Source organism: Ipomoea nil, unplaced genomic scaffold, assembly GCF_001879475.1.
Source record: "Ipomoea nil cultivar Tokyo-kokei standard unplaced genomic scaffold, Asagao_1.1 scaffold0803, whole genome shotgun sequence".
NCBI lineage: Eukaryota > Viridiplantae > Streptophyta > Magnoliopsida > Solanales > Convolvulaceae > Ipomoea > Ipomoea nil.
Window position 1 is genome coordinate 240,778 of NW_017617231.1, and position 27,710 is coordinate 268,487.

The following is a 27,710-nucleotide window of genomic DNA, read 5'->3' on the forward strand; positions in this document are numbered from 1 at the left end:
CGGTTATGAACCGGCTCGTGGCCACCTCTAGCGCCACCTGGAGGTGTCACGGAAAGAAAAATAATTTTTAAAAAAAAAATATATGAGTTTTCAAAGTGATTTTATTTTTAAAAAATCACCTAGATAGCCCGCCTCTTTTTTCTCTCTTCATTTCACATTCCTTTTTCTTTCTTCTTTCTCGCTTCTTTTTCATTTCTCCGGTGCTCTTCTGTTTCCGCCACTCCTCATAGCCCTAATCGGAGAGTTTTCAAGCATGAAGAAGCTAGAGAAGAAGTGGAGGCAGAACAGGCCAATCCCCTATTTGGATCCGCATGCGCACCGACAGTACTATTCGCTAAGCGTCACTATTGGCGCCGCACCAAGCTCAGAGGTTTCTGTCAATTTATTGTACACATAATTATTTATTTATTTTCACTAATAATTTAAATTTCAAAATTTAAACAACAAGTCAATAATGTATAATGTATAATATAAATATACATATACATACACACACACACACACACACACACACACACACCATGTCTTAACGTGTGGTCGGTGCAGACGCATCATTAGTTATGTAAAAACGCACCAATATGTTTTAAAAAAAATACATGCACAATAATAAAATGCACCAATACACCACAAAACGCATCACACACTCAAAAAATGCACCATACCTCCCCACACTTAATTGTGCGTTTTTGAATACGTGCATAATGATGCGTTTTATGGTGATGCGTACCTAATGGTGCGTTTTTTGGTGCATTTTTTATTGTGTAATTTTTAACACTATTGGTACATGTTTGCTAACTAATGGTGCGTCCGCACGGACCGTACGTTAATGCCTGACCACACGGGAAATATGCCCTATATATATATTATGGCTTTAAAAAGCATCAGCACTGCACTAACAAATACTATCCAACTTTGAAAAATTAAACTCAAAATATTCAAGTCTTCTACACAGACTCAGTTGCTACTAGGGGTGGAAATAGGCCGAGCCGAGCCGAGCTTTGGAAAATTAGGCCTGGGCCTGTTATGAAAATCTAAAGCCTAGGCCTGGGCCTGAGCCTGTATGTAGGCTTTTTGTTAGGCTCAAGCCTGAACCTGCAATTAGCCTGGCCTGGTCTGAAGCCTTTTTAAAAGCCTGTTTAATATTTAGGTCATTAAAAATGCTTAAAGTAAGTCCTACCTTGAGCCTATTAAAGCTTATTTGTTAAGACTTTTTAAAAACTTTAGTATATCTAAATAATATAAGAAATGTATCTAATACAAAACTAATACATAATTACATAAGTATATCATTACAATGCAAACATAATAGCAAATAAATATAAAATAAAATAAAACAAGTCACGACTTCAACATGCTCATTAACTTGTTTAGAAATAAATTCAATTGTATTATTGTTTGTTATCCTATATAATATCATAAATAATTAACAATCAACCCACATAATTAAGTTGCGACATTTCATTAAATATTATGATAGTAAGGACAGTTAATAAAAAAATTACACAATAAGAACACTTATAGCAGGATTAACAGCAATGTTTATAGTTGAATCATAATTTAGAATGAGATTTTGGAGGTAGAGGGTTAAGGTTTGGTAATTATATATACTTGGGGTTATATATGTAACTATACTTGGGGTAAATATATATATATATATATATATATATATATATATATATATATATATAGGCCAGGCCTATAGGCCTGAAGGCCGAGCCTGGTATATATAGGCCTGGCCTGTTTAGTTTAATAGGCTTTGAAATTGACTCAAGCCTGACATTTTTACTAAACGAGCTAGGCCTAACTAGGCTTTAATTAGGCCAGAACATAGGCCCCTACAAGGGGCCTGGCCTATTCCCACCCCTAGTTGCTACAGAGGGTCATTTCATCATAGAATTTTTATTGTCAAACGTGGAACCAGAAAAAATACCACTGCACTTACAAATACTCAATAAACCCAACATATTTGAATAACTCAATATTTGAATGTCTCCCTTCACAAAGCTATAAGCTTTATCCTCCCCTTCCCCAAACCCACATCTAGGCAACAACAGATCTAATATCTACACCCAAATCTTGATCTCTCCCTTTCTGGTAATAAAGGTTAGTCAACAGCTATAATTCTTACATCATACATTGCATGCTGTGATCTATATATGCCCCCAAAGGCCTGACCTTGAATTACAGCTTCTTAGCTTGCCAGAAATCCCTTGTTGAACTAGAAGTCTAGAATAGGGCATTCCAGAGAGTTTCTTCACCCTCGCCACACTTTTCATGCACAAACTTTATCTTCTCTACTGATTTGCAAATTCCACTGCAGCTCCAGTCGAAGGAAGCTACACATACATTGCCTGCCTGGGCCTTCCACTCACAGTCTGCAATGAACCAGCAAAAAGGGTATATAAATCCAGCCATAATAAAGGGAGGACATAAAGAAAGGTCAGAAGAAAAGAATGAGGCTGTGGAGGTGAGTTTGTGATTTCTGTAAGGGTGGTTGCTCCCTCTCTCTCTCTCTCTCTCTCTGCTAGCCAATGCTTTAAAAAAAAAAAAAAAAAAAAAAAAAAAAAACAAGAATTTTGTTCTGAGTAAATATAATCTGCCAAAAGAGTGCTGCTCATTGCCAATCAGCACCATGCGGAGTTTTCATAGTGGATATGATCCAAATGGTTTTTTTTTTTTTTTTTTTTGGATGTAGCCCAAGGTTTCCACCGTCGGACACAGTGGCTAATCCCCTCGCTGAATTGTAGGCACCTCTATTGGGTGGGATAGCTGGCCTGGAGATTTAAAGCTGCTCCATACCCAAAGCCAAGGATCGAACCCTTGACCTTTGGTTAAGGATGGATGGAGTCTCTTTCCACTCAACCACACCCCCCGGGTTATATGATCCAAATGGTGATCATTTGTTTGGTTGGTAAGAGAATAATACTAAAGGGTGAATTTTGCAGAAACTTCATTTGAAAAATTCCAATAAGATTCATCGGTATTGCAATTACACATTCTTGATTCTTCAGGTTTGGGTTTCATGCCTTCTAATTTGAAATCACTCTACATTCCACATTTGAGCAAAACAATTCAAGTCTTCAATTGAATGCAACTTTTACTAATGTTAAATGTCAGTATAAGAGAAATACCTGGTGGAGTTCCACAACACATGGTTCGTTCATCAATATGGTCAACTTCAAGACCAATGAACCAAGCACCCAGGGAAACATCTTCATTAGCATACTTGTGCAAGATTGGCCTACACTCGCAGTTATAAAAGCTTAAAATTTACAAGAATATTCAAGCAAACCACAGAAACAACTTATTCAAGAATTCTGGTATCATATTGTTTGGCAAGCTTTCAAGTTTTAAACATATATTTAAGACGTAATGACAATCAGATGAAAATTTTTGCTCCAATAGCCATTTTGAGAAATTTAATTATATGTTTAAAGAATCCAGCCATCAATTTGGATCTTTAAAAAAATTAATGAAATGAAAAGCTCACTGGTTGATTGAAATGTATGTAGCTAAATCCTTTGAAATGGCATAAATTTGCCCAGTAGCATGTCGAAAGTATTTGTTCCCTTCTTCTCCAAATTTCCAAGACTCTGGTTCATGGTATTTGACATTCCTGACGAAGATAATCAAAGTTAATATATATATCCTGAATGAATTACAGGAAAAGAAGTTAAAGAACATTACGAAGTGAAAGAAAAACGCCAAATTACTTTTGGGAAAGAACAGGTCCAGATTTCATACACCCAATGTAAACTCTGGGCTTCGACCGGTGGCGGCCAAGAGTTGCAGCGAGCATACCTGTAAGAATCACCCAATAAGATACAACCTATATTTCCATTATGCCAAATCATAGGACTGTACAGAATTAAAATATATAAGCAGTGTAATGTGTGTACCCAAATTGACATGGACATCATCATCAACCTTGACATAGAAATCGGCATCCCACTTTGCAACAGCAGTAGAAAAGAATATCTTGGTTTTTGCAGAAAGTTCGTGATATCCCTCAACGTGCTCCTGAAATATTTTGTGCATTGGCATGCAAATTTGTAATTATTCCAAAAATATAATCTTCCATAAGCAACATCCATTTGGTATGCAATTTACCAGCCTGAGAAAGTCTTTATGTTGAGCTTCTTCAGAATCAATAGCACGGTCCAGAATGCTATTAGATGTTGCACTGTGTTCATCAAAATAGATACTTTGTCAATTCCTTCACATCCATCTAAGACCCCATTGAGAATATAATTTAGAATGCAAATCAGAAATTCCCAATAAGTTGAATATTTAGTTGAATGAGTCATACCATTTTCATACAATAATAAAACTGACAAGGGGACAAGGGAGAGGCAGAGATAGAGAATGCAAAACCATATCTTTGCACAGATCATCAAGAATGTGAAGTGAATTCCCTTTGGTAAATTTTATGAAAAACAATGAGCATTTTACTGGCATTCCCTGCTTAAAACCATAGACTTGTAATTGATTACTGCAGTAATTTTCAAATACTTTATGCCTTTACTGAAACATGAAATCAATTTCAGAAACTGAAGCTGTTGAGTTACTCAATCAGAAAACTTCTGGAGGACAATAGCAAGATATCAAATTCATTTTTCCTCATGGCACATTAACACTTTACCAAGTATTTTTTGTGACAGGTAAAATCTCAGGCCTTGAAAGTGCTTGAATTGGCAAAGAGAAGTATTGACCAGTTGCTTCTTGATATGTGTACAAGATTGGAATATGACACTAGGGACACTAGGTACACTAGTGGTAAGCCAGAAAATGTTGGACTTGGCAAAGGTAGAACAACAATTTGAACAGACTTGAATATTCTACAGGGAGCACTGTTAACTGGTAGACTAACTAGGGGAAGATAGTTAGGAATCGAAGGAGCTTGTAGGTTGGGGCCATAAGGCTATGAGGCAGGAGGGTTTAAAGAGAGGACTAGTAGCCCTAATATTTTGAAGTAATGAACTGTAAGACAGATAAGGTAATTGTTTGGTGAAAAGTAGAAAGATTATTTCATGTTTGCAAGGTACCAAAGAAGGTTGACCTGGTAAGCCCTATAGTTTTCCCAAGAGATTTAATGGTTCAGGATTATAATGTAAGAAATTTTCTATCAAGTAGGGTGATGAACAGTTCAAGAGAAATGTTTGTAGTCCGACAAAGAACAAAAAGGTGCAAGAAAGTTGGGGATACTGATTATTTATCCCTTTTATTCCAGCTATTGTTTAATGCACAAGAACCAGATCTGTCATCTGACTCTTTGTCCAAGCCAAGGAAGCTTCAATAACAATTGTGAGGTGGTGCAGTAACGTTTAAATGTTTCAGTTTGGTTTCCCCTTGAAAATCATAGGAGTAATTATTTCAATTTAATATTTAATAATTGTAGATAAATGGAAATATATGTGATGAACTGATGATAAAACTCTACTGATTTGTACAGGGATGAATAACAATCAAAGTGGAACAGCTTTACTAACAGAGAATGCAAAGGTATAGGCTCAAAGCCTTTAAATTTTTTGCAATTTAGACATCAGCAACCTGCCTAAACAAATTAACTGCAAAAAATACAATATACTGCTGAAGAGACTGACCACATGCCATATGGTGAAAAATTTTAGAAAAGCAAAATACCTATGCCCAATCGTGAATCTGATAACAATCCCCTTCTCTTGCTCCAACTTGAGAAGCTTTTCCCCTAATCAGACCACCAGAAACAACACTTTTTCAAAACAAAGCAAGACCATATCCAAGATCTGTATTGAACATATTGAAATAAGTGAAATAACAAAACGTGGCCATCAAAAGCAATTAATACCTTGAGGCATCCACGTTTCTCTCACAGAATCCCGCCTCTTCCTACTACTGAAAGCAGTATTAATCCCAATAACAACAAATACTTTCTTCCTTGGAGGCCCATCTTCTGATTGAGGAGACTCATCAGACCCATCAGATTTCTTCATCTCCTGAGTACTCCTAGTAGCTGCTAACTCCATCTGAAGCATTGAAATTGACTTGTCCAGAGATCTAAACACCACTCACACCCACAATAAAATAAAAAGGAAAAAGAAACAGCCATTTAAATAAATAAATAAATAAATAAGAGCACAAGCATTTATTGCAGGTCAGAAAAGAGGAAGCATATACTGCTAGGAATTCAAGACTCACTGAATTGCTTCGTGGGTTTTGTACACCTCTTGCATCACATCCTTTTCTTGCCCAGGTTTCTAGTACACAGAATATTGAAAGATTCATATTAAGGCATGTACACAAAACTAAAATCTACTATCAACTTCAACTCCAAAAAGATAGTAATAAACAAAAAAAAACAAGAATCTAAAACTCAATTCAAAATTCAGAAAGTAAAATATTCAAAAAATAAGAACTAGATTCAAAACATACCTTCATAGTCGTGCAGTCCTCAGAAATCACTTGCAATTCTTGGTCACGTCTGTGCTGAGCAATGAGCTGATTGGTGGATTCCGGTGGGGCCCATATCCTGTTCGAAAAGCAGATCCATCAACAACACAATCAAAACGCAAAAGCTCGAAACAAATTCAAAATTCAAAAAGACAAAAATCAATCAGAGTTGTGCAGCCAAAACAAATCCGAAATTGAACCAAAAAACAGGTAAAAAATATTTTTTTTTAAAAAAAAGAAGAAGAAGAAGAAGAAGATAGAAGCCATTGAGCTATGGTCAGACCTGTTTGTGTAAAGCATACCAAGGAAGAAGAAAGCAATGGAGAAAAGGGGTATCCATTTCGCAGAAACTTTAGCGTTGTGCCTACTTCTCATCATTGCTTTCTTCTTCCTTCCGCGCCTATATACACACAAGACAAACGATATGTATATACGTATCTACGTGTACGTCTTGTGTGTATATAGGTCTTGACCCAGCAGAGAAACTACACAGAGAGATCAAGAGAGGAAGGTGAAGCCTGGTGGGGTGGGGAAGAGGAGGAGAAGGACGACAACGACGACGTGCAATAGGACGGTGATGGATTTGGAAATCTGGAAATTTGATTTATATACTAGTCTTTTCTCACTTTGTTTTCTTATATTTATTATTTTAATTTTAATAAACTAAAAATTTTAATATAAACAATATTTTAAATATATAGTTTTTTATATTTTATATAGTTGTTTTAAAAAAAAAACCATAACTCAAAATGTTAAAAGCAAGGCAAAAAATTGTATGAGAATGTTTTACGAATTCATATCCATGAGAAAATCAGATCAAAATAAAATACAATACTTATAAAATGTAATATTAATAATAAATAAAATATTTATTACTTATATGATAAAATGTAATATTTTTACATTTTGATTTAAAAACATTATATTTTTTCTTATAAATAACAAATACTTGCCAACATTACTTATAAAAAGAAAATAGAATATTTTTCCACATCTTCTGTCGGGTCGGAGTGTGGGGCCTCTTAGGGTTGAAAATTTAGCCTTTTGGGGTAAGAAAATAGAATAATTTTGATAAAAATACTTTTATATTAAAATGTAAAAATATTACGTTATCCTCAAAAGTAACAAACAGTTTCTTCTGAATTAGTATTAGGTTTTTATATTGAATGATCCATCACACGAATAAGGATTCGTGAGACGGTCATACACGAGCGTGACCATAATTTAAATTATAAAGAGTATTATATTTCTCTCAAAATAACTTATCATTAATTTTTTTTTTCTCTTTTTTTTTTGGCTACTAAATATAGATCATATGATACAAATATATATTCTGGATTGCTAAGAATAATTTTCGAATTTAAAAGAAAACCTCTTAAAACAAAAGAGCAGCAAATATTGGAATAAACAAAGAAAAGATACAGAGAATGCTAATGTGGTTTGGTTGTCTGATGGCACGGTGGAATTTTTTAATAAATTTCTCTCTTTTTATTTTTTTGTTAAAAGTATTATTTAGAAGTAATTTCACTAGACCCCAATAATATGAAAATATTCACATTGTACCCCTTATGCTTATATATTAGAACACTTGTTTTTTGTTTTTTTTTTTTTTTATAAGGAAAAGGATAAAATAAGACATTGAACTTTACTCAAAAAGTCACTTTCAAAAGTTGCAATTAAACCTATAAACATGTTATTTGGAAGTATTGAATTCCAGAAACCGGTTGGTAACCTATAATTATAGGTTACATAGGGTTCCGGCGACCTTTCCTACACTTTCCGGCAATAATCACTTGGTCGTCTTCTCAGGCAAAGGAGAAGGTAGACCAGTTGGTCGCCTTCTTGACGATTGGAGAAAGCAGACCAACTATTGTCGGAAAGTGTAGGAAAAGTCGTCGGAACCCTAGGTAACCTGTAATTACAGGTTACTAACTGTTTTTTGGGCTTCAATGCATCCAAATAACATATTATATTCATGGGTTTAATTGCAATTTTTGAAAACTTAAGGGTAGAATTGACTTTTTGAATAAAGTTCAAGGGTCTATTTGACACTTTTTCCTTTTTAATATAAATTTTAAGACTTTACATTCTTACCGAATTAAATAAAAAAAATATTGAGATTGGAGTTCAAACTTTATTTATGAATAGGGGTGTTAGCGAACAGAACTTTCAGTAAACTACTCGTGTTCGTGCTCGGTAAGCGTTCGTTTATTAAGGTAAACGAACATTAACAAACAAAATTTAGAGCTTGGTTTATAAACGAACAAAGTTTGAACAGTTGTAAGCTCGTTTGCTAAGAGATCGTGAACAAGCTCGTTTGTGTTCGTTTAATAATGTTCGCGAACAAGCTCGTTTGTGTTCGTTTAATATTTGTTTGTATTCTCTTTGTAGTTGTGTTACGTGTTTGGTTATTTTTCGTGAACATAAATTATTTATTGTTCACGAACGAATTGTGATCATGAACATGTTCATATGTTTGGTTATTAAGCATTCAAAAACGTGTTTATGAACGCAAACAATACATGTTCGTGAACGTGCTTGTTAACAAACATGTTTGTGAACATGTTCGCGAACGTTAACAAACACTAATGAACGCTTAACAAACGAACACAAACAGGATTTTCAAAAACCTTAACAAATGAACACGTACAACCTCCGTTCGTTTATGTTCGGTTCGTTAATAACCCTATTTATGAAGTTAGTAAAATATTTTAATGTTGTTATTTATGACTACTTTAATCTCTTATTTATTAAGAAGCTGTAATTATTTATTTAATAGGATATATTAATTGATAAATCAGTTAGTAGATTTTTACTTACTCTATCTAAAAATGTAATTAAATCCATGAATTGTGGAGTACTGACTCAAATTATAGGGGCAAAGTGATAATAATATAATTCTTTTTCCTTTTTTTTTTTTTTTTTTTTTTTTTTTTTTTTTTCCTTATAGCATTTGGTAGAGTATAAATGAGAAATGTCTAGATACAGGGATTTTATAGAAAACAATGTTAGGCAGGAATGTTTGGTAAAATGTAAAGTACGAAGCAAGTCAAGTGTTTCCATATAAGAGTCAAAATTGTAGGTTTGACGTCAACTACGAGGATTTTAGGACAATCCCCAGTTGAATTATGCCTGTGTTATGGGTACATAGGAATTTCCTGAAAAGCTATAGACCCGTTTATTAAGGGAAACTATTTTTTGGTTTTTATTTTTTAATTTTTTTCATTCTTTATTTTCTGTTTAGTAAAATTAACATTTTTTTTTAAATTAACGTAAATTAACACAAATTTAATTTTGAGTGTTTTTAGATTTTATATTAAAAATATTTTGAGATATATTTGATTTAAATAGAATAAATATAGTTTTTACTTTTATATCGAATATATGTATTTTTTTTTTATATTTAATATCGGAACCAAATATATATATATATATATATATATATATATATATATAACATAACTAAAAATATATCAGAACCAATAACCAATATTAAGTTCACCCAAAATTTAGTTTAGATAATATTAATATTTTTTAGTTAATATTTAAAATATTTTTGGATATATTTGATCATTTGAATAACATGTATATAAAATATATACTTTTTACTTTTGAATTATAATATAGTAATATACTAGTAATTGACCCGTGGGGTATTTACAATTTGTTGAAGAAGCACTATATTTGGTCTTTTGATATGATTTTTTTTTTTCTTTGGTCTTATATTCTTTCTCAAACCAATGGGGTATTTTTGTCAAATTGTGGCTACCCCTCCTGCTTCACCTTCTTTGTAAACTATCCTTGTGTGTCGAGACTCGCTTTAAGACCTAGTTGTTTCTTCAATTCCCATTTGGTCCATGTGTTTTTGTAATTAGAAATGTCTTCTAATGGCCATACAAACCTTTATCACTAGGCTGAGGCTTTGGTAGAAGGGTTTGGAGCCCATTTCTCTTAGGGTTCTTAAGGGTTTAACGGGAAATATGGTCTACTTCTATATTTAACATTTTGAATTATAATGTACATTTTTTCTCTCATAAAATTAAAGTTTAAAAGAGTAAAATATTATCATCTTAATGCCATAGACTCACAGTAGCAAGATAGTAAATCTATAGTTATATCCATTAATGTCAGACAAAATATACATGTTTTAATTAAGAAAGTAAAATTTTCATCACTGTTGCATATAAATGCTATTCATTTTTGTTTGCAAAACAAAAGGCTTATTCTGATTGAGGTGGATGTTGGGTATGAGCCAGAGGACCAAAACAAGCTGCGTTGTTGGGCCAGGAGTAGAGGGGTTCTCTAGGCCGGGTAAGGTGCCACGTCGCCAGGCCGGCCGGCCGACACTAGCCGCCGGCGACGTGGCCGACAGGACCGTCGACTGGGACGTTGGCCCCAGGCGGCGATGGCGCGGCCAGCGTGCGGCTGGGCGTGGTCCCAGCGCCCCCATCGCAGGGGCAGGGTGCCGCGGCTGGGCGTGGCCTCGGCGCCACCATCGCGGGGGCGGGGTGCCACGCCGCCGGACTGGCCGGCGAAGACATTGCCAGCGCGCGGCCCCGGCGCCCCATCGTGGGGGCGGGGTGCCACGCCGCTGGCCTGGCCGGCGCGCCCAGCATGCGGCCGTGCGCGGGCTCGGCGCCCCCATTGCGGGGGTGGTCGCCGCACGGTGTGGGGGGTGCACGTGTGTGCGGGGTGTGCGTAGGAGAGCGGGAGTTGAGGAGGTGTGGTGAACGTGCGGGGAGATATACTGGAAAAGGGGGAGTGGGATTTGAGTAACGTGGGGCACGTGGAAGTCTGAAGGGGGGGAGGGGGAGCAAGCTATAAACATGGGTCCTGGACTCCTGGCAAATGGCAACTCAGACACAACAGGAACTACGGTCTAGTGGTCTTGATCTCATATTCTCAATCCAGTCACTTGGGTTCGATTCCTATCCGTAGCGTAGTCAGCTATAGCCCATCCTCTGGGCCTTGTTCCTTGTATTTGGGCCGTCATTCTAGACCTGTACCTCGGGCTTTTGTACGCATTATTTGGGCCTAACGCCCTACCCCTGTTCTGTACCCGGTTTATGGGGGACCCTATCCCAATAAAACCATCTGAAATTGATATGACTAGCTACTTTCACGATGAGTAAGAACTAAACTCATAACTTTCAAATATAAGAATTATATTCCGATCCACTTACTCATAACTTTCAAATATAAGAATTATATTCAGAAAATTGTTCTCTGTTTTCTAATTTTTCAGTTTTCACTTAAAATTTAGTTTAGATAATATTAATATTTTTGAGCTAATATTTAAAATATTTTTTTTGGATATATTCATTTGAATGACATGTATATGAATATATAACTTTCACTTTGAATTCTAATATATGTGAGATTTCAATATCCGATATCTGGACCGAACTTGTATTATGATATAACATAATTAAAAATAGTTGAACTAATAATTTATTGAGTTCAATCAAAATCTAAAACATTATATAGAATTTAATTCTTAATTTTGATAATGTAAATAATGTCTAACTTTAAAGTATAAGCAAATACATTATGTTTAAATAAGTAAAGTAAGTAGAAAAGATAGAAGATGGTGATAAGTAAAATAAGATGATAATGAATGTAACCATAGTAATGTGGTTATAGTGACATATAACTAAATAGATAATAGATGATTCTGTTTTCCATTTCGAAAACAGTTTTTAAGTGTTTCAGTTTTTCAAAAATTTCCAGAAATTATTTTCAGTTTTCAAAATGGAAACTGTGTTAGTAAACATGTTTTCTGTTTTCAATTTTCTAGTTTCTGGAAATTTCCAGAAATTTCCAGTTAGTAAACGGTCCCCTAGTCTTTTCTATGCGTGATGCGCAAAATTAAGTGCCCAACATTAGTATTCAATGTTAAAATCATAGTTATATATAGTTTAGGCTTACAATAATATTCAAGTCTAATATCCAAAAACATAAATTATGAGTCCAATATAAATTAGCATTAAAAAATACATATCAGGCTTGATATAAACTATAAAGACTGATATTAGGTTTGCACTTAGTAGCCCATAACCTGAACCCATTAGCCCAAATATATATTAGGAAAACCAAACACTAAGACAATAACGCCAGACGATTCGTCTTCCTTGCTCTGTGATGCGCTCCTGCTTCTCTCTAAACCCCTTTCTCTCTGTGCTGCGATCCGGATTCATGAAATGAAATCGTAGATCGCGTATATAGATCTTAAGGCCTCGTTATCCAAGTAATCCATGGCTTTGTGAAATTCACGGTTCTATTAGTGTTTTATACTTTGCAATTTGTGAAATCATTTTTCCTAAATTAAAATAATTTTATACTTTTTTATTTTAGAGTCTCTGAACGTATTAAATTAAATCTTAATTATTTTACACAATTAGACAATAAATTTAACAATATTTATCTCGTGCATCGCGTGGGTACTATACTGATAATATCAATAAATACACAACATAATCTCATAATTAGTATTATTTTAACATACGAATCTTTATCTTTATCTTTATCTTTATATATAATAAAGCAGAATCCTATGGCCACAATTTTTTGGCTCCAATTCCCGCCAAGTAAATACGATGACGTTTTGGTTGTTAAGAATTTGGCTGCGTTTATGAGACTTATTGTATTAAAAATGTGGCAGACTTTTTGAGAATTGTTCAATCAGTTTAGGTTTCTAAATTCAATCGCTGGGAGTCTCTTTGTTATCTGAAATGATAACATTAAATAATAGCTATAAACACTACTTTCATTCGACCTATAAACACTACTTTTGTTCTACCTATAAACACTGCTTTCATTCTAACTATAAATACAGATTGAAGTATAAATCTCGGATAACAATTACAGATTTTAGAGATTGATTAGAATACAAATACATTTCTAAGACCTATCTTCAGCTGACTTGTGGTATAAAAGGCTTTGTCATATATCTAAAGAAAGGATATTTAGACTTATTAAGGTTGGAGTTTTGTCTCAATTAGATTTTACTGACGGGAATGATGCATGCGTCGATTGCATAAAGGTAAAAACAAGTCAGTCATGTATCAGTACACTCAGCCACAAGAAGCTCAAGATTACGTGATTTAACACATACAGATATCTGTGGTTCCTTTTTTGATGTTCCATCTTGGGACGGTGATAAATACTTTATTACCTTTATTGATGATCATTCTGGGTACTGTTACATCTATTTACTGCGTGAAAGATCTCAGTTTGTGGATGACCTAGAGACATTAATATTTGAAGTTGAGAGTCAGTTAAATAGAAAGGTAAAGACAATTAGATCATATAAAGGTGATGTGTATTATGGGAAAACATCAAAAGTTGGACAAATTCCTGGTCCATTTAAGAAATTCCTCGAATTTAAGGGCATTTGTGAGCAATACACAATGCCAAGCACACAATAACAAAATGGTGTGGCAGAAAGGCGAAATTGTACTCTAAGGTAAATGGTTAGGAGTATGGTCAATAAATGTACATTGTCTATTTCATTGTGGATATATGCATTAAGGACAACAACATACTTACTCAATAGGGTTCCTAGTAAGGCTGTTTCTAAAACACCTTATGAACTGTGGACAAGAAGGAAATCTAGTTTGAGGCATCTTCACAGTTGAGGCTATCAAGCTGAAGTGAGGATATATATCATCCAAATGAAAATAAATTGGATTCCAAAACCATTAACGGTTATTTCATTGGATATCTAGAAAGGTCTAAAGGGTACATGTTTATTGTCTTAATCATAAGTACGCGGATTGTTGAGTCTGGTGATGCTCGCTTCATTTAAAATGGCGAAGTCCGTGGGAGTGTGGGAGCTCGTAATGTTGAGATTAAGGAGTCATTGATGGATTCAGATGCATCAAGTGATCCTTTTTCCATGATGTAGTTCCTATTGCTGCAGTGCAGCCTTATGGAAAATACTTTGGAACAACAGCATCTAGACGCTCCCATTCCACATGAGGAAGCTATTATAAATGAAGATGAGGTTGAAGCTCAAGCTGATGATCAAGTGCAACTTCAACAGGAAGAGGCATTAAGGAGATCTACTAGACAGAAAAGATTAGACATTCCTGATAACTACATTGTTTGTGCACTTGAGCATGAAAGTGACTTGAGCATTGATAATTATCTAGCTCTTTTAACCAAGCCATACATGATAATAATTCTCCTTGAGAATTATTTTGGCTTTGGTGGCTCATTCTGTTCTTGAGCTCTGCCAAATGGTTGTTAAAATTGCATTTCTGAATGATAAATTAAAAGAGGAAGTATACATGGATTAGCCGCGAGGCTTCATGGCCACAGGAAAGGAAAATCTGGTATGTAGATTGAAGAAGTCGATCTATGGATTAAAACATGCTTCTAGACAATGGTACTTGAAATTGTCATTTGGTTTTGTAGAGATCACTGTTGATCAGTGTATCTACATAAAGGTTTAATGGAAGCAAGTTTGTAATCCTAGTATTACATGTTGACGACATTCTTCTTGCTGCTAATAATAAAGGGATGTTGCGTGATGTTAAGGAATATCTTTCTAAGAACTTTGAAATGAAGGATATGAGTGAGACTTCATATGTGATTGGAATAAGAAATATTCCGTGATAGATCACATGGGATTTTAGGTTCATCCTAAAAGACTCACATTAACAAAGTTTTAGAAATATATAAACTGGAAAACTGCAAAGAGGGTCATGTGATACTTACAAGGCACTAAGGACCACATACTCACCTATAAAAGGAACGAATAAACATGGAGGTTATAGGTTATTCGGATTCAGACTATGCCGGATGTTTGGATACCTGAAAATTCACATTCGGATATATTTTTCCACTTGCTCATGGAGCAATATCTTGGATGAGTGTGAAGGAGCCTGTCATTGCGACTTCCACTATAAAGGCAGAATTTGTAGCATGCTTTGAGGCTACAATTCAATGATCATGGCTAGGCATGACCACGGTTCGAACCGAACCGTGTACTGTTGAACCGGAACCAGAACCGAGTCGTCCGTACGGTTCCGGTTAAGGTTCGAGAAGAAAAGGAACAGGAACCGGCGGTTCTAGTTCCAAACTGGAAAAAAATATAAATTATAGGCTTTTTTTTAAATATTTTTTTGAAATAAATCTGGTTAGAACCGGAACCGGAACCTTACTATAAGGTTCCGGTTCCAGTTTGTCTATTTGCGGAACCGGAACCAGAACTGCGGTCACCCCTACATGGCTGCGTAATTTCATTTATGGTTTGAGCATTGTTGACACTATAGCCAAACCATTGAGGATTCATTGTGATAATATGACAACTATGTTCTTTTCAAAGAACGACAGTATACTAGAGGTGCCAAGCACATGGATTTGAAATTTCTGTCTGTTAAGAAGAAGGTACAAAATCAAAGAGTATCAATCGTGCATATTGGCACTGATCTTATGATCATGGATCCGTTGATTAAGGAATTGGACGCTCATGACCTTCATTGAGCATGTTGGAAAGATGGGCATACTGGTAAAGTCCTTGTATAACGGTTAACTCTGCCATACATGTATGGATTTATGTTTGATTGGCACATCAAGTTGATGATACTCTAAGATATATATTCAGATTTTGATTTTGTTATGGTTGATGTTGATCACTTATTTATGCATAATTCAGAAGTGATAACAATGGTCATGTTTAAGACATAAGGAATAAGGTACTTTTGGATTTTACCTTATTATTGTGGTTCAAATTTTTATTAACTGTGATACATGGAAGGGAGCGAGACGTTATGTCAGGCCTGTAACCGCCATGATTCGGTTAATAAAGTTCGATAAGGTTGTGGCTTTTATATTTTCATATTAAGTGAGCTCAAATTAAGGATTGAAAATTGTAAAGTCACGCTTATATGAATCAAGTGGGAGATTGTCAGAAATAATTTATTCCTAACGTTGATTCATATAATAAAGGTGTTATGCTTATATGAATCAAGTGGGAGACGGTTAGAAATAATTATTTCCTAACACTGTTTTATATAATAAATGTTGTAATTCCATAAGGTACTAACGTTGATGATTAGTGATGTGTAAAGGCGGAATTACAGGTGAAATTCCCTCCCTCTCATTCTGTTAAAATTTAAGTTTATAAGGATTACTAGTTTTTTTACGCGCTTTGCGCGAATGGGATAATGCCCAATTATTATTTTTAATAAGTATTTCAAAGTATATCAACGCAATATTATATCGGAGATGTTCATGCATATGTAAATCAATATTGAATTTGTTTATTTAAATCGGTAATTCAAAATATATAAATGCAAGATAATATTTATTGAATTTTCTAATCAATATTTGGTAGTGGTAGTTTTCCCCTACATGTTTCATGCATTGTGAGATGTGTGTCGTAGGTTATCATGTGAAAGTATTGAACAAAATATTAATATTTATTATATTTGTATAAAATACTTGGTAAATAAATATATATAATGTATTTTGTATTATAACTTTGATATTTTTTTTTTTTTTTGAAGGATAACTTTGATATTTAATTACAAGATAATGTAAAAAGAAGACAATGGACAATGCCGTGAATATAATAAATTAATAAATTTGAAGGTAATGAATCTTTGAATTGTAGAAAATAAAGATAATATAACTAATGAAATTATATCTATTTTTAATTTTTTTATAATGAAGATTTTTTTTTTTTAAATAAAGGCATTATAGACATCTAATTCTAAATTAATTAAATGCATATGTATTATTTTTTGTTGTAGCTACTACTTTATTTTAGTTTAATAAGAGTAATAAAGTGACATACATACTTTTCATCAACAATAACGCAATTGTTGATTTTTTTTTTTTTAGTTTACATTCGTTGTTGAGACAAATTGTTTTGAGAGTGTGTCAATGACAATTGTTACAATTCCTGTCAATATAGGATATAATAAATAATTTAAAATATATAGTTACAATTGATATTGTTATAATAATATAGTAAAAATTAACTTACAAATTTCTTTAGAAGTTTTCATGCATTGATAAAATTCTGATGTCTAAACTTGTTCAATTAGAGCCAGCGGGATGTCAGCATTGTCATTCGTTAGAAAATGATCCTACCATTTTAGAGTCCAGGTGTAATTGTATTTATGATCAACAATTTTGTAGTTAGGTCGTGCAGGCCTAACAATGATGTAAGAACAATTTTGTTCGATAAAAAAATAATAGTATAATATTTGTAAAGTAATATACAATAATTGTACCATTATAAAAATACATACTAAAAATATGAATACCATAACGACCTAAATCATACCAATAATGCAAAAATATAATTCAAATATTAAATTTTTTTCTAATCTAAATAATCAAAAGAAGATTAATTAAATCAAAAAAAAAAAAAAAAAAAAAAAACTTAACCTAAATATGTTTTTCTTTTAAATGCATAAAAATCAAATGATTTTTAAAATTCTTGATTTATAATCTTTAATTTGATGCTTAACTTTGAATGCTATGTATTTAGTCAGACTAATTATTTGAACAAAGTTTATGTTAAATTTTATATTATATATATTTTAAATATATTTTAACATATTCGTAGTATATGTTTAACAATTATGCCAACTCTAATTGGGATGTGGTTCGAAACTAAGACTTTTCTTATAGAAATTAATGTGTAAGTTAAAATAATAAATAGTTAACGGAATATTCCGTTACTAAAGTTTATGCTAACGGAATTTAAGTTATTTAAGGGAAGAAAATAATATAATAGAGGGTAAATAAGGAAAATCAATAAAAAAATACTAAAATAAAAATAATATGAACCATTCATTTTAAGAAACAATAGTATAATATGAACCATTCATTTTAATCATTTTAAGAAACAATAGGACCGACATTTTTTTGTTCCAGTTAAGGGCCTAACAATATTCGCTCTTATTAAAATTGTAGAACCATTCATTTTAAGAAACAATAGTATAATATGAACCATTCATTTTAATCATTTTAAGAAACAATAGGACCGACATTTTTTTGTTCCAGTTAAGGGCCTAACAATATTCGCTCTTATTAAAATTGTAGATGTAGATGTAGATGTAGATGTAGATGTAGATTGTAGATGTAGAAGATTGTAGATAAAAGATGTATAATGGAAAAAGGTTATGGGTTTCCTAAAAGGAGGTTTTACATTCCTACAAGGATTTCTATTCCTACAAGGAAGTTACCCATTCCTCTTCAAGGAGGGTTTCTCATCACATCTATAAATACCCAGAAAACTCTAAGTTTTCAAGTCTCTAAGTTTTTAGTCTCCATATCGTGATTAAGGTATACGGATCAGAGAGGTGAATCATTATATTCTTGATTCAATCAATTTAAAGATTACATTTCCAATGGAACCAAGTATGTTCTATCTTTTCTATTTAATTAAAAATCCATAATCATGAACATTGTTTAGTTGATTGATTTGATTTACATGCGATTCATTGTTAATTGTGCTTCCGCATTCAAGTTATAGTGCATAAAGGTTTATTTAACAAATGTATCTCAGTATTCAATACCCACGAAAGATTTAATTTTTCCAAGATATATGAAGCCCTACAAACTCAAGACTTTTAAGGTTAGACATATTTGTGATATTGGATAAAATATTATGAAATATATAAAGAAAGTTTACCTATAAATAGTTGAATCCGAGATTTTGTACTGATAACGTGTTGTGAATAATGATGATGATTATGATGATAATAATAATAATAACAGTAGAATGGAACTGGAAGAGAAGAATTCTTATTTCTATTGCATTATTCAGATGAATTGTACAAAGAGGATGAAGGGTATTTATAGTGTTAGCATGAGAATAAACAAATACGGAGTATTATTTATGCAAAAGATGAATAATTGTTGGGGTTAGCCTAGTTGGTTAATTAGATGTGTTTATAGCTTAGCCCCTTGCCCATCAATACATACTGCTTATAATAAATATGATCTATTCTTCTCTCAAATATTACCTATTATTGAGCTAAGCTTATGCGGACAAATATTAGTTACATTATTCCTCGTTTTGTCTATTCCTCCAAATCACCCATATATATAAATTTCCCTTTTTCCGGCTCAACCTGTCAAACAACTGATCTCAATCTCTCCGACCTCTCTGTTACTCTTCTTCCTGAAGGTACATCCCAACCTTTTCTTTTCTCCGATTACGCATATACAATCAGCCTGTTTATTTTATTTATTAGATCATAAATAATTTTGGGTACTTTTAGATCTTCTCTGTTTATCGTTGGATTGATTCTGGTGATCAGTTTTATTGCTATTCTGTGCAGTTGTGGTTGGGTATTTCCTTTGCCTCTTTTCCTAGGAGAAAACCATTGCGATCTATTGCTGTGATATAAAAACTCAATGGTGTTCCGCTTCTATGTTGCAGATCTAGATTTTGCAGAGAAACGTTGTGGGGCACGTTGCCAAACTTGTTTATTCATATTATTTTTAGGCAAAAACTTGTTTGAGACCGTCTCGCAGATCTTTGTTTGTGCTGTGAAACGGGTCGGTCAAGTTGAAAATGTAATACTTATACTAAAAATATAATACTAATCAAGAGTAAAGTGTTTTTTACTTATAAGAGAAAGTGTAATATTTTTGAAGGAAAATGTAATACTTTTACATTTTGATTTAAAAGTATTACATTTTCTTTTTATAAGTAATAAACACTTCATTCTTGATCAGTATTACATTTTTATTCTAGATAAAGATGTGTGAGAAGGTCTCACAGGAGCGTCACTCATATTTTTAATGTCAGACATAGTACTTGTTTGGTCATTGTTGTTTTAAATGTGTGACATAGTACTTTCTAAGTAGTATTGCATTGTGTTTCTATATATGTGTATCAGTGTATGTGAATATATGATGAGTATTTAAATTAATTGGATATATGTTTAGTTTTAGCTGTGTTTGCCAATCCTCGATCTTCTTGTTGGCTTAGATATTCCAAGTGAACTGTACAGACTAGAGCCCTTATGTTTTGGGTGTTCTTTGGCCAAAAATTTAGTGCCCATACATCTGGTCTTTATTTGTTCTTGGGAATTCTTCAAGAGGATCACGAATGATTGAGAAATTAGTTATAGTTGTCATATAACTATAGAGAACTATATGGGTGTCAATTTTGATTTCTTTATTTTAAATGCTTCTTGTTTGGGTCCTTTTAACTTGTTGTTGTTGCTATACTTCAGCATTCTGGCAGTTGGGCTGCATATTATTAGCAATTAGCAAAAGTGGAGGGTGTAAATTTTGAAACGCCTTTTATGTCTGAACGGACCTCTCTATTTCTCTCGTCTATTGGGCTATTTGGAGAGTATTGTCCTACGTCGAGAATAAAGGATAGAAATCTCTTGCAAAAGGTTGGCTGCATGCATCTTGAGCTCTTGCAGGGACATAGTTCTGACTGTGAGTATTGCCAGTTTATACTGCCTGCCCCGTCTTTAAATCCTTTTTGATATTTTGATCAATCTGACAAGATCGATCTGAGCTTATCTTCTTGAGAACGAAATGGATTTGCAAAACATTGGTGCTGGGAACAAAGATGATGCCTTCTATAGGTATAAGATGCCCAGAATGATTACGAAGATTGAAGGGCGTGGGAATGGCATCAAGACCAATGTGGTGAACATGGTAGACATTGCAAAGGCCTTGAGCAGACCAGCGTCTTATACTACCAAATTTTTCGGTTGTGAGCTTGGCGCCCAATCCAAATTCGACGAGAAGACGGGGACGTCTCATGTCAATGGGGCCCACGACACTGCAAAACTCGCCTCGCTCCTCGAAATCTTCATCAAGAAGTATGTGCAGTGTTATGGTTGTGGAAATCCCGAAACTGAGATTTTATTCACCAAGTCGCAAATGATCCAACTCAAGTGCGCCGCCTGTGGGTTTATCTCGGATGTTGACATGAGGGACAAGCTCACGACTTTTATTCTTAAGAACCCTCCCGAACAAAAGAAGGGATCCAAGGACAAGAAGGCGATGAGGAGGGCCGAGAAAGAAAGGCTTAAGGAAGGAGAAATGGCAGATGAGGAACGGAAGAAACATAAGAAAGAGGCCACTGCAAAGAAGAAGGGCTCCTCTAACAATTTAAAGAACGGTGCTTCGAAGATATCAAAGAAGAAAGCCAATGTCTCCGATGAAGAGCGCTCGCCATCTGGTAGCCAAGCAGATGAAAATGAACCCGAAGCTGAGAATGGCAGTGATGACGATGTACAGTGGCAGACCGATACTTCCATGGCGGCTGCTCAACAAAGGATCGAGGAGCAGCTTAATTCCGTTACTGCTGGCATGGTAATGCTTTCGACTAGTGAAGAGAAACCCAAGTCTGAAATCAAAGAGAGGCCCGAGTCGAATGGGTACGAATCTAACAACTCTCGTGATACTCTGGTCAATGAAATCAAAGAAGGCTTGAAGAGGAGCTCATCATCTGGTCAGGTTAAATCTTTATTGGGCTCTCTTTCTGGGTCTAACGACGAGATTTTTGATGCTTTCTTCGAAGCTCTCTTTGATGGAGTCGGAAAAGGTTTCTCCAAGGAGGTGATTAAGAAGAAGAATTACCTCGCTGCTCTCACACACGAAGAAGAGGGTACACAGCCATCTTTGCTTCACGCCATCGAGTCATTCTGTGGTAGAGCCAGCCCCGAAGCTGTTAAGGAGGTGGCTTTGGTTCTCAAAGCTCTTTACGACAATGATATACTGGAAGAAGAGTTTATTCTCGAGTGGTACAAGAAGGGATCGAACAGTCACAATACAGGCTCCCAAATTTGGAAAAACGTCAAGCCATTTGTGGAATGGCTGCAGAGTGCTGAATCTGAAACCGAGTAACGGGTTTCACTTTCCCTTCCCTATTAGCTATCTATATACTTCAATGCTGGTTTGCTTATGCATTTACTTGTCTGCGTGTTGTCAATATGAATAATGCTGTCCGGATATATTTCAGTTTGTTCTACAAACCGGAAAGCCATCGTTTGTGTTTCATGGTTAAACTTAACAGTGTTGTAAGCTTGTGTTATTGGAGTCTGGAAGTTTGTTTCTCCTGATCTGGATGATGGTTTTGTTCATATCAAGTCTTTGATTGGTTTGTGTTTGCATTTGATTATATATTTCCAATTTCTGTTAGTTATAACTTATAATGTATAGTTGGCAACCTAACAAATTGATAATTAGTAATCAGATATTGAAAAATCCAAATTGGGGAAACTAGGAAGGGCAGGATTTTGATTTGAACCTTGATTTAAAAGAAGAAAGAATGAAAGAAATATGTTGGTGGTGTAGTAAAATCAATTTTACCTTTTCAGTACCAGTTTTAGCTCTAACTATATCGAATATGCAACTCAAGTCAGATATCTCATAAAAGAATTTTCAGTTTATCTCATAAAAGCTTTTCAAAAGTGGCACAGAAATCAAGTCATAATAGAATGAGGTATCATTCCAATATGTTTTAAACACCTTTTGATACTGAATGACAGTGTTTAGCATAATGTATGTGTTGTTCTATCTTGTTGGAACATCAAGATATAATGCAAATTTGATTTCAAAACAAATCAAATCAGGAAGGTCTCTAATTTTTTCCAGCCTTACTGATGAGTTCCTAACCCACCTAACTACATCCCTAACTCTCTTAACAACACTATCAAGAAACTTAAAACCATCATGCGCCACTAAATTCAGAATATTGGCTATGCAGCACATGCATAGGCGGACACACAATGGCTATACATACTTCATCGTATCCAAATTAATTTAGAATAATTTATAATTGATCTAATTAAAAGAAAATTAAAATAAGTATTTATGAATATAATGTCTTTTCTATTCAAACTATTTTATCTAATCGATTATGTTTTATATTTTGTCATAAATATTTTTATAACATTTCAAAGTGTTTAAAATTTCACCCTACCCTAGTATAGTTTTGGCTCCGCCCTTAACTATCTTATAGTCTAGCTATCATAAATATTATATTATAATTTATAATGTATTTGAACCATATTATAGATGTTTGATATTTTTATTGACAATTCTAAAGTCGTGGCGAATTCTTCATACAAAATTGTGGAAGATACATTTTTTTCTTAGAAGCTAAGTGAGATATCGAGTTAAGTACGCCCCCACTCACATTATTTCCTAGATCCGTCACTGCACATGTGTATGTATTGACACCTAACATAACTTGTACCCCAAGTCCCCAAGACAACAACTCTTGCTTTTAAAAAACCTCAAAGCAATATCATTAGATGAGGCATTATCAACAATAACAGTAAAGACATTTTTAATACCACATTCAAGCAAACGACTCTCTAAGGTCTTTGCTACATGCTCTCCCTTATGAGAATAAACATGGACAAAGAAAATTATATTCTTATTTAGTTTCTATTGATCATCAATGAAGTGTGCAATAATGCACATGTAATTTATCCTCTGAATAGAGGTTCAAGTATTAGTGATTAAGTTTATCATAAATAGCTTCTTAAGACTCATCATTAGTGTAGACTTAGAGTCGTCTGATGGGTAAATACGTACAGAAGATTGATCCGTACAGCCGGTCCGTCAAGAAGTCATCCTGACAGGACTAAATCACTTGTGGTCAACCGTACCGTTCGTACCGATATGCCTCGTGACAAGAGAAGATACTCTCGGATCACCCTTGGAATCGCCCCGACGGAAAGTCACCCGATCGGTCTACGGTAGGGTGACCGGTCGACCTGCAAGATGACGTAGTTTGCAGAGCCAAAAACGTAACTTGCACGACAAGTCTTGGGATACAACTTGCACTTGCAGGGCGGCGATGGATAGCTTGCAAGTAGGACGGCTCCGCCTCATCGATCAGTCAACCTACGCATAGCTGCAGAGCGACCGCCTGACTGAGCCAACGAGAAGACGCCACGTCGATCCACTTGCAGCAGGCGCATTAAATGCGTAGACCGATTCGGACAGTATAAATAGGAGGACCTCCTCCTCATATCTCATCTTCATCTCATCATAACAACTACTACTTACTACTTGTACCCTTCACCCTGTAATAGCAACCCGCTTGTAACCTATTACTTACTAGTTGCAATACTACTTAGCCTCGGACCGCTCAGTCGTCGCCCGGTAGTCCGACCGACCGACCGGCTGACCGTCGAGCGCTTCATTCTACTCGTTCACAAACATACGTATTCGTAGTGTAACCGTAACCCCCGGTTCAATTTACGCTATCATTGGCGCCGTCTGTGGGGAATGAAACGAGTCACTCTCTGTCCCGTTACCATTTTTCCACATCTACCTCGCTTGATCGAAATGGAAAACAGCAGGAGGAGCCAGAGCCAGAGTCACATGCAGAGGGAAGGATCAACCCGCCAGGTTGGACGTCACCCCGACAATACGGCTGAAACACTCCCCGAAGATGATCTACGAAGACAGTTGGACCGATCACGAGGACTGATGAACGAGCTCACCTCCAACCACGGAGGACATGATACACAACCCACCCATCCGGTCGGACAGAATACCGACCAGCAGCCTGGAAGCACGACCGTCCACCCGACCATCCCAGTACCTTGGAATGGCGTAGTCAATCCCAATCTCACGATGCCAATAACGTACACCATGTTACCTCCGACAGGTCAGATGTTGCCACCAACGCCGGGTGCACTTGGAGAAAACCCCATACAAGGGACACCGCAACAGGGATTCACTCAGGTTTACCAACCGTGGTCTGGAACGCCGGGGTACTACGTTATGGCGCCAACCCCGCAAATGATGATGACCCCCCCAAATTCCAGTCGTGGAGCAGCATCAACCAGTTGCTCAACCACCCCAAGAACGCCAGCACTCGCAACCCCAAGATCGTGAGCCTGAAGAAATCCAGTCAGCAGATCGGTCACGAAGATCTAACCAAGAAGAGCGCCAAGATAATCATCAGCCCGACGCCCCTCAGCGTGGGAGTGCCCTCGATCGTATTCGGAAAAGTGTAAGGTCTCGGTTGGGACCCCAAGGCGACCAGGATCGACCAAGATAAAAATCCCGAGGGACCACGGAGACAGAAGGAAGCAGCACCGGAAGCGCGTCACGATTCAAAGAAGGAGGCAGGACTAGCCGGCTAGCCGGACGGGTCGGCGACCGACCGGTCAGAAGAGAGAGACACCCGAGCAGAGAAGATAGTCCTCGCCGTCAGCTGGCCAGGATGCAAGAGAGGATAGACCGTCTACAACAAGAGCTCCGTGAAAAAAACGACGCAAGTAAAGAGCCACCCACTCCGCTATTCTCAACTCCTTTCACCGACGACGTCATGAACACGCATTACTCGCAAGATCTCAGGATCCCGATGATGCGAACATATATCGGGCGTTCTGACCCTCAAGAACACATCGATATGTATTACGGCAACATGTTGATGTTAGGGGTGAGCGACGCAGTCATATGCAGAGCCTTTTTCGCCAGATTGGCTGGAAAAGCGGCCGAGTGGTTTAGAAAGTTGGAGCCATGGTCGGTTGGAAATTTCAGCCAGCTAGCTGACAAATTTGTGAGACGATTTGCAGTCAACAGATTGAAGAAGAAGCCATACACCTATCTTAATCTAGTCAAGCAGGGTGTGGGAGAAGCCTTGTCCGTTTTCTTACAAAGGTGGGATCGTGAGGTCGAACAGGTAGAGCCAATGGAAGATCAGGCGGCAATCCAAGCCTTCCTGACGTCACTTCGCTCCGGGGCACTCTATTACGACCTCATCGTCAATCCCCCCAAGACCTACGAGGAAGCAATCACCCGGGCCAGACACCATGCCGACGCGACAGAGGCTAATTTGGCCAAGAGACGGGATGAGCATCCAGTCAGTCGGGATAGAAATCATGACCCAAGGAGGGACCGACAACGTTTCAAGCAACGTGGTCGACCGGAAGACGGACCGCGATTCACTTCGTTAACCAGACCCCTAGTGGAAGTTTTGCAGTATGCCGAACAGTGCAACCTGGTCCACCCGCCCGAACCAATACCTGAAGGAACAGACAAGAACAAGTATTGTGCTTTCCACAAGACCAAAGGCCATGATACGGCGAAATGCATAGCCCTACGCCTGGTGATTGAACAACTCATTCAGAATGGAGAGTTGGATCAGTTCGTGAAAAAGCACGAACGAGACGAGGAGAAGTTCAAGAAAAACGTGTGGAAAAGGAACCCCAAAGAGCAATCTAAGGCGCCCGGTCCGCATGGGTCATCTGATGATAAGGCGACCGGAAAGAAACCTGTAATCAACGTCATCTATGGAGGCCCAGAAGGCGGAGACTCTTCACGTCAAAGGAAGCAATGGGCAAGAAATTTGTATGTCGGGTCGGTCCACTCGGAACCCCGAGAGAAAAAGAAGCGTGTAGAGCCAATTTTCTTCACAGATGAAGATCTTCCTTTGCATGGGGAAGCCCATAGTGACTCACTTGTCATCACGATGGACATCAATGGGACGGATGTCCAGCGAGTGCTAGTTGACACAGGAAGTTCGGTGAACATCTTGTACTTCGACGTTTTCACCCGGTTGGGTCTGACGACCGACCAGCTGACTCCTATTTGGACCCCGCTATCAGGTTTCACCGGGGACTCCATAAAGGCAGAGGGAGTCATCAGTTTGAATGTGGAATTAGGCATCCAACCAAATATCTTGAGGACTATCATGGAATTTGTGGTGGTCAAATTAAAATGTGTTCACAACGCAATACTCGGTTGACCGGGTATCTCCCAAGCGGCCGCCATCATATCAATGAACCACCTATGCATGAAATTCCACACGCCAAACGGGATCGGAGTGGTTCGTGGAGACCAGCGAGCTTCCCGTCAGTGCTACGTACAAGCAGTCAAGCAGTCCGACCGCGAAGATGCTAGGATCCATACCATATCCCAGCAAGTTGATGGAGGTGAAGAAAGGGAAAGGCCACAACCAGCTTCAGAGATAGAAGAGATCACGCTTGACCCCAGCCGGCCGGAGCGAGTAGTCAGGATTGGTCGGAACCTACCGGTCGGTCTACGGGAAGACATCATTGGAGTATTGCAGAAATTCAAAAATGTCTTTGCTTGGGGACCGGAGGACATGCCTGGTGTCGACCGGTCAGTCATATGTCATCGGTTATCCATCCAACCAGGCTTCAAGCCAGTCAAGCAGAAGAAGAGACATCTATCAAGTGAAAGAAGAGAATTCGTGAAGAAGGAAACCGCCACTCTCCTGTCGGTAGGACACATCCGAGAAGTGCTCTACCCGGAATGGCTAGCAAATGTAGTACTCGCGCCCAAACCCC

The 27,710-nt window shown here is 36.5% G+C and overlaps 3 protein-coding genes across 3 annotated transcripts; 2 read left to right on the top strand and 1 right to left on the bottom strand.

The window, feature by feature from the left end:
- Positions 1-1,914: 1,914 nt before the first annotated feature.
- On the bottom strand, positions 1,915-7,011 carry LOC109177201 (beta-1,3-galactosyltransferase 7-like). The gene is made up of 11 exons (XM_019326511.1): positions 6,713-7,011; positions 6,412-6,508; positions 6,178-6,236; positions 5,828-6,036; positions 5,644-5,707; positions 4,111-4,183; positions 3,900-4,020; positions 3,714-3,801; positions 3,491-3,616; positions 3,132-3,241; positions 1,915-2,375 (listed from the first exon to the last, which is right to left on the bottom strand). The coding sequence occupies exons 1-11, from the start codon at positions 6,805-6,807 to the stop codon at positions 2,227-2,229; spliced, it is 1,191 nt and encodes a 396-aa protein (XP_019182056.1). The 5' UTR covers positions 6,808-7,011; the 3' UTR covers positions 1,915-2,226.
- Positions 7,012-19,476: 12,465 nt separating this feature from the next.
- LOC109177203 (probable eukaryotic translation initiation factor 5-1) lies at positions 19,477-22,490 on the top strand. Its single transcript, XM_019326514.1, has 2 exons — positions 19,477-19,582; positions 20,640-22,490. The coding sequence occupies exon 2, from the start codon at positions 20,956-20,958 to the stop codon at positions 22,273-22,275; it is 1,320 nt and encodes a 439-aa protein (XP_019182059.1). The 5' UTR covers positions 19,477-19,582; positions 20,640-20,955; the 3' UTR covers positions 22,276-22,490.
- A 3,128-nt stretch (positions 22,491-25,618) lies between these two features.
- Positions 25,619-27,145, top strand: LOC109177190. Its single transcript, XM_019326500.1, has one exon. It carries the CDS (start codon positions 25,619-25,621, stop codon positions 27,143-27,145), a length of 1,527 nt encoding a protein of 508 aa, XP_019182045.1.
- Positions 27,146-27,710: the final 565 nt, after the last annotated feature.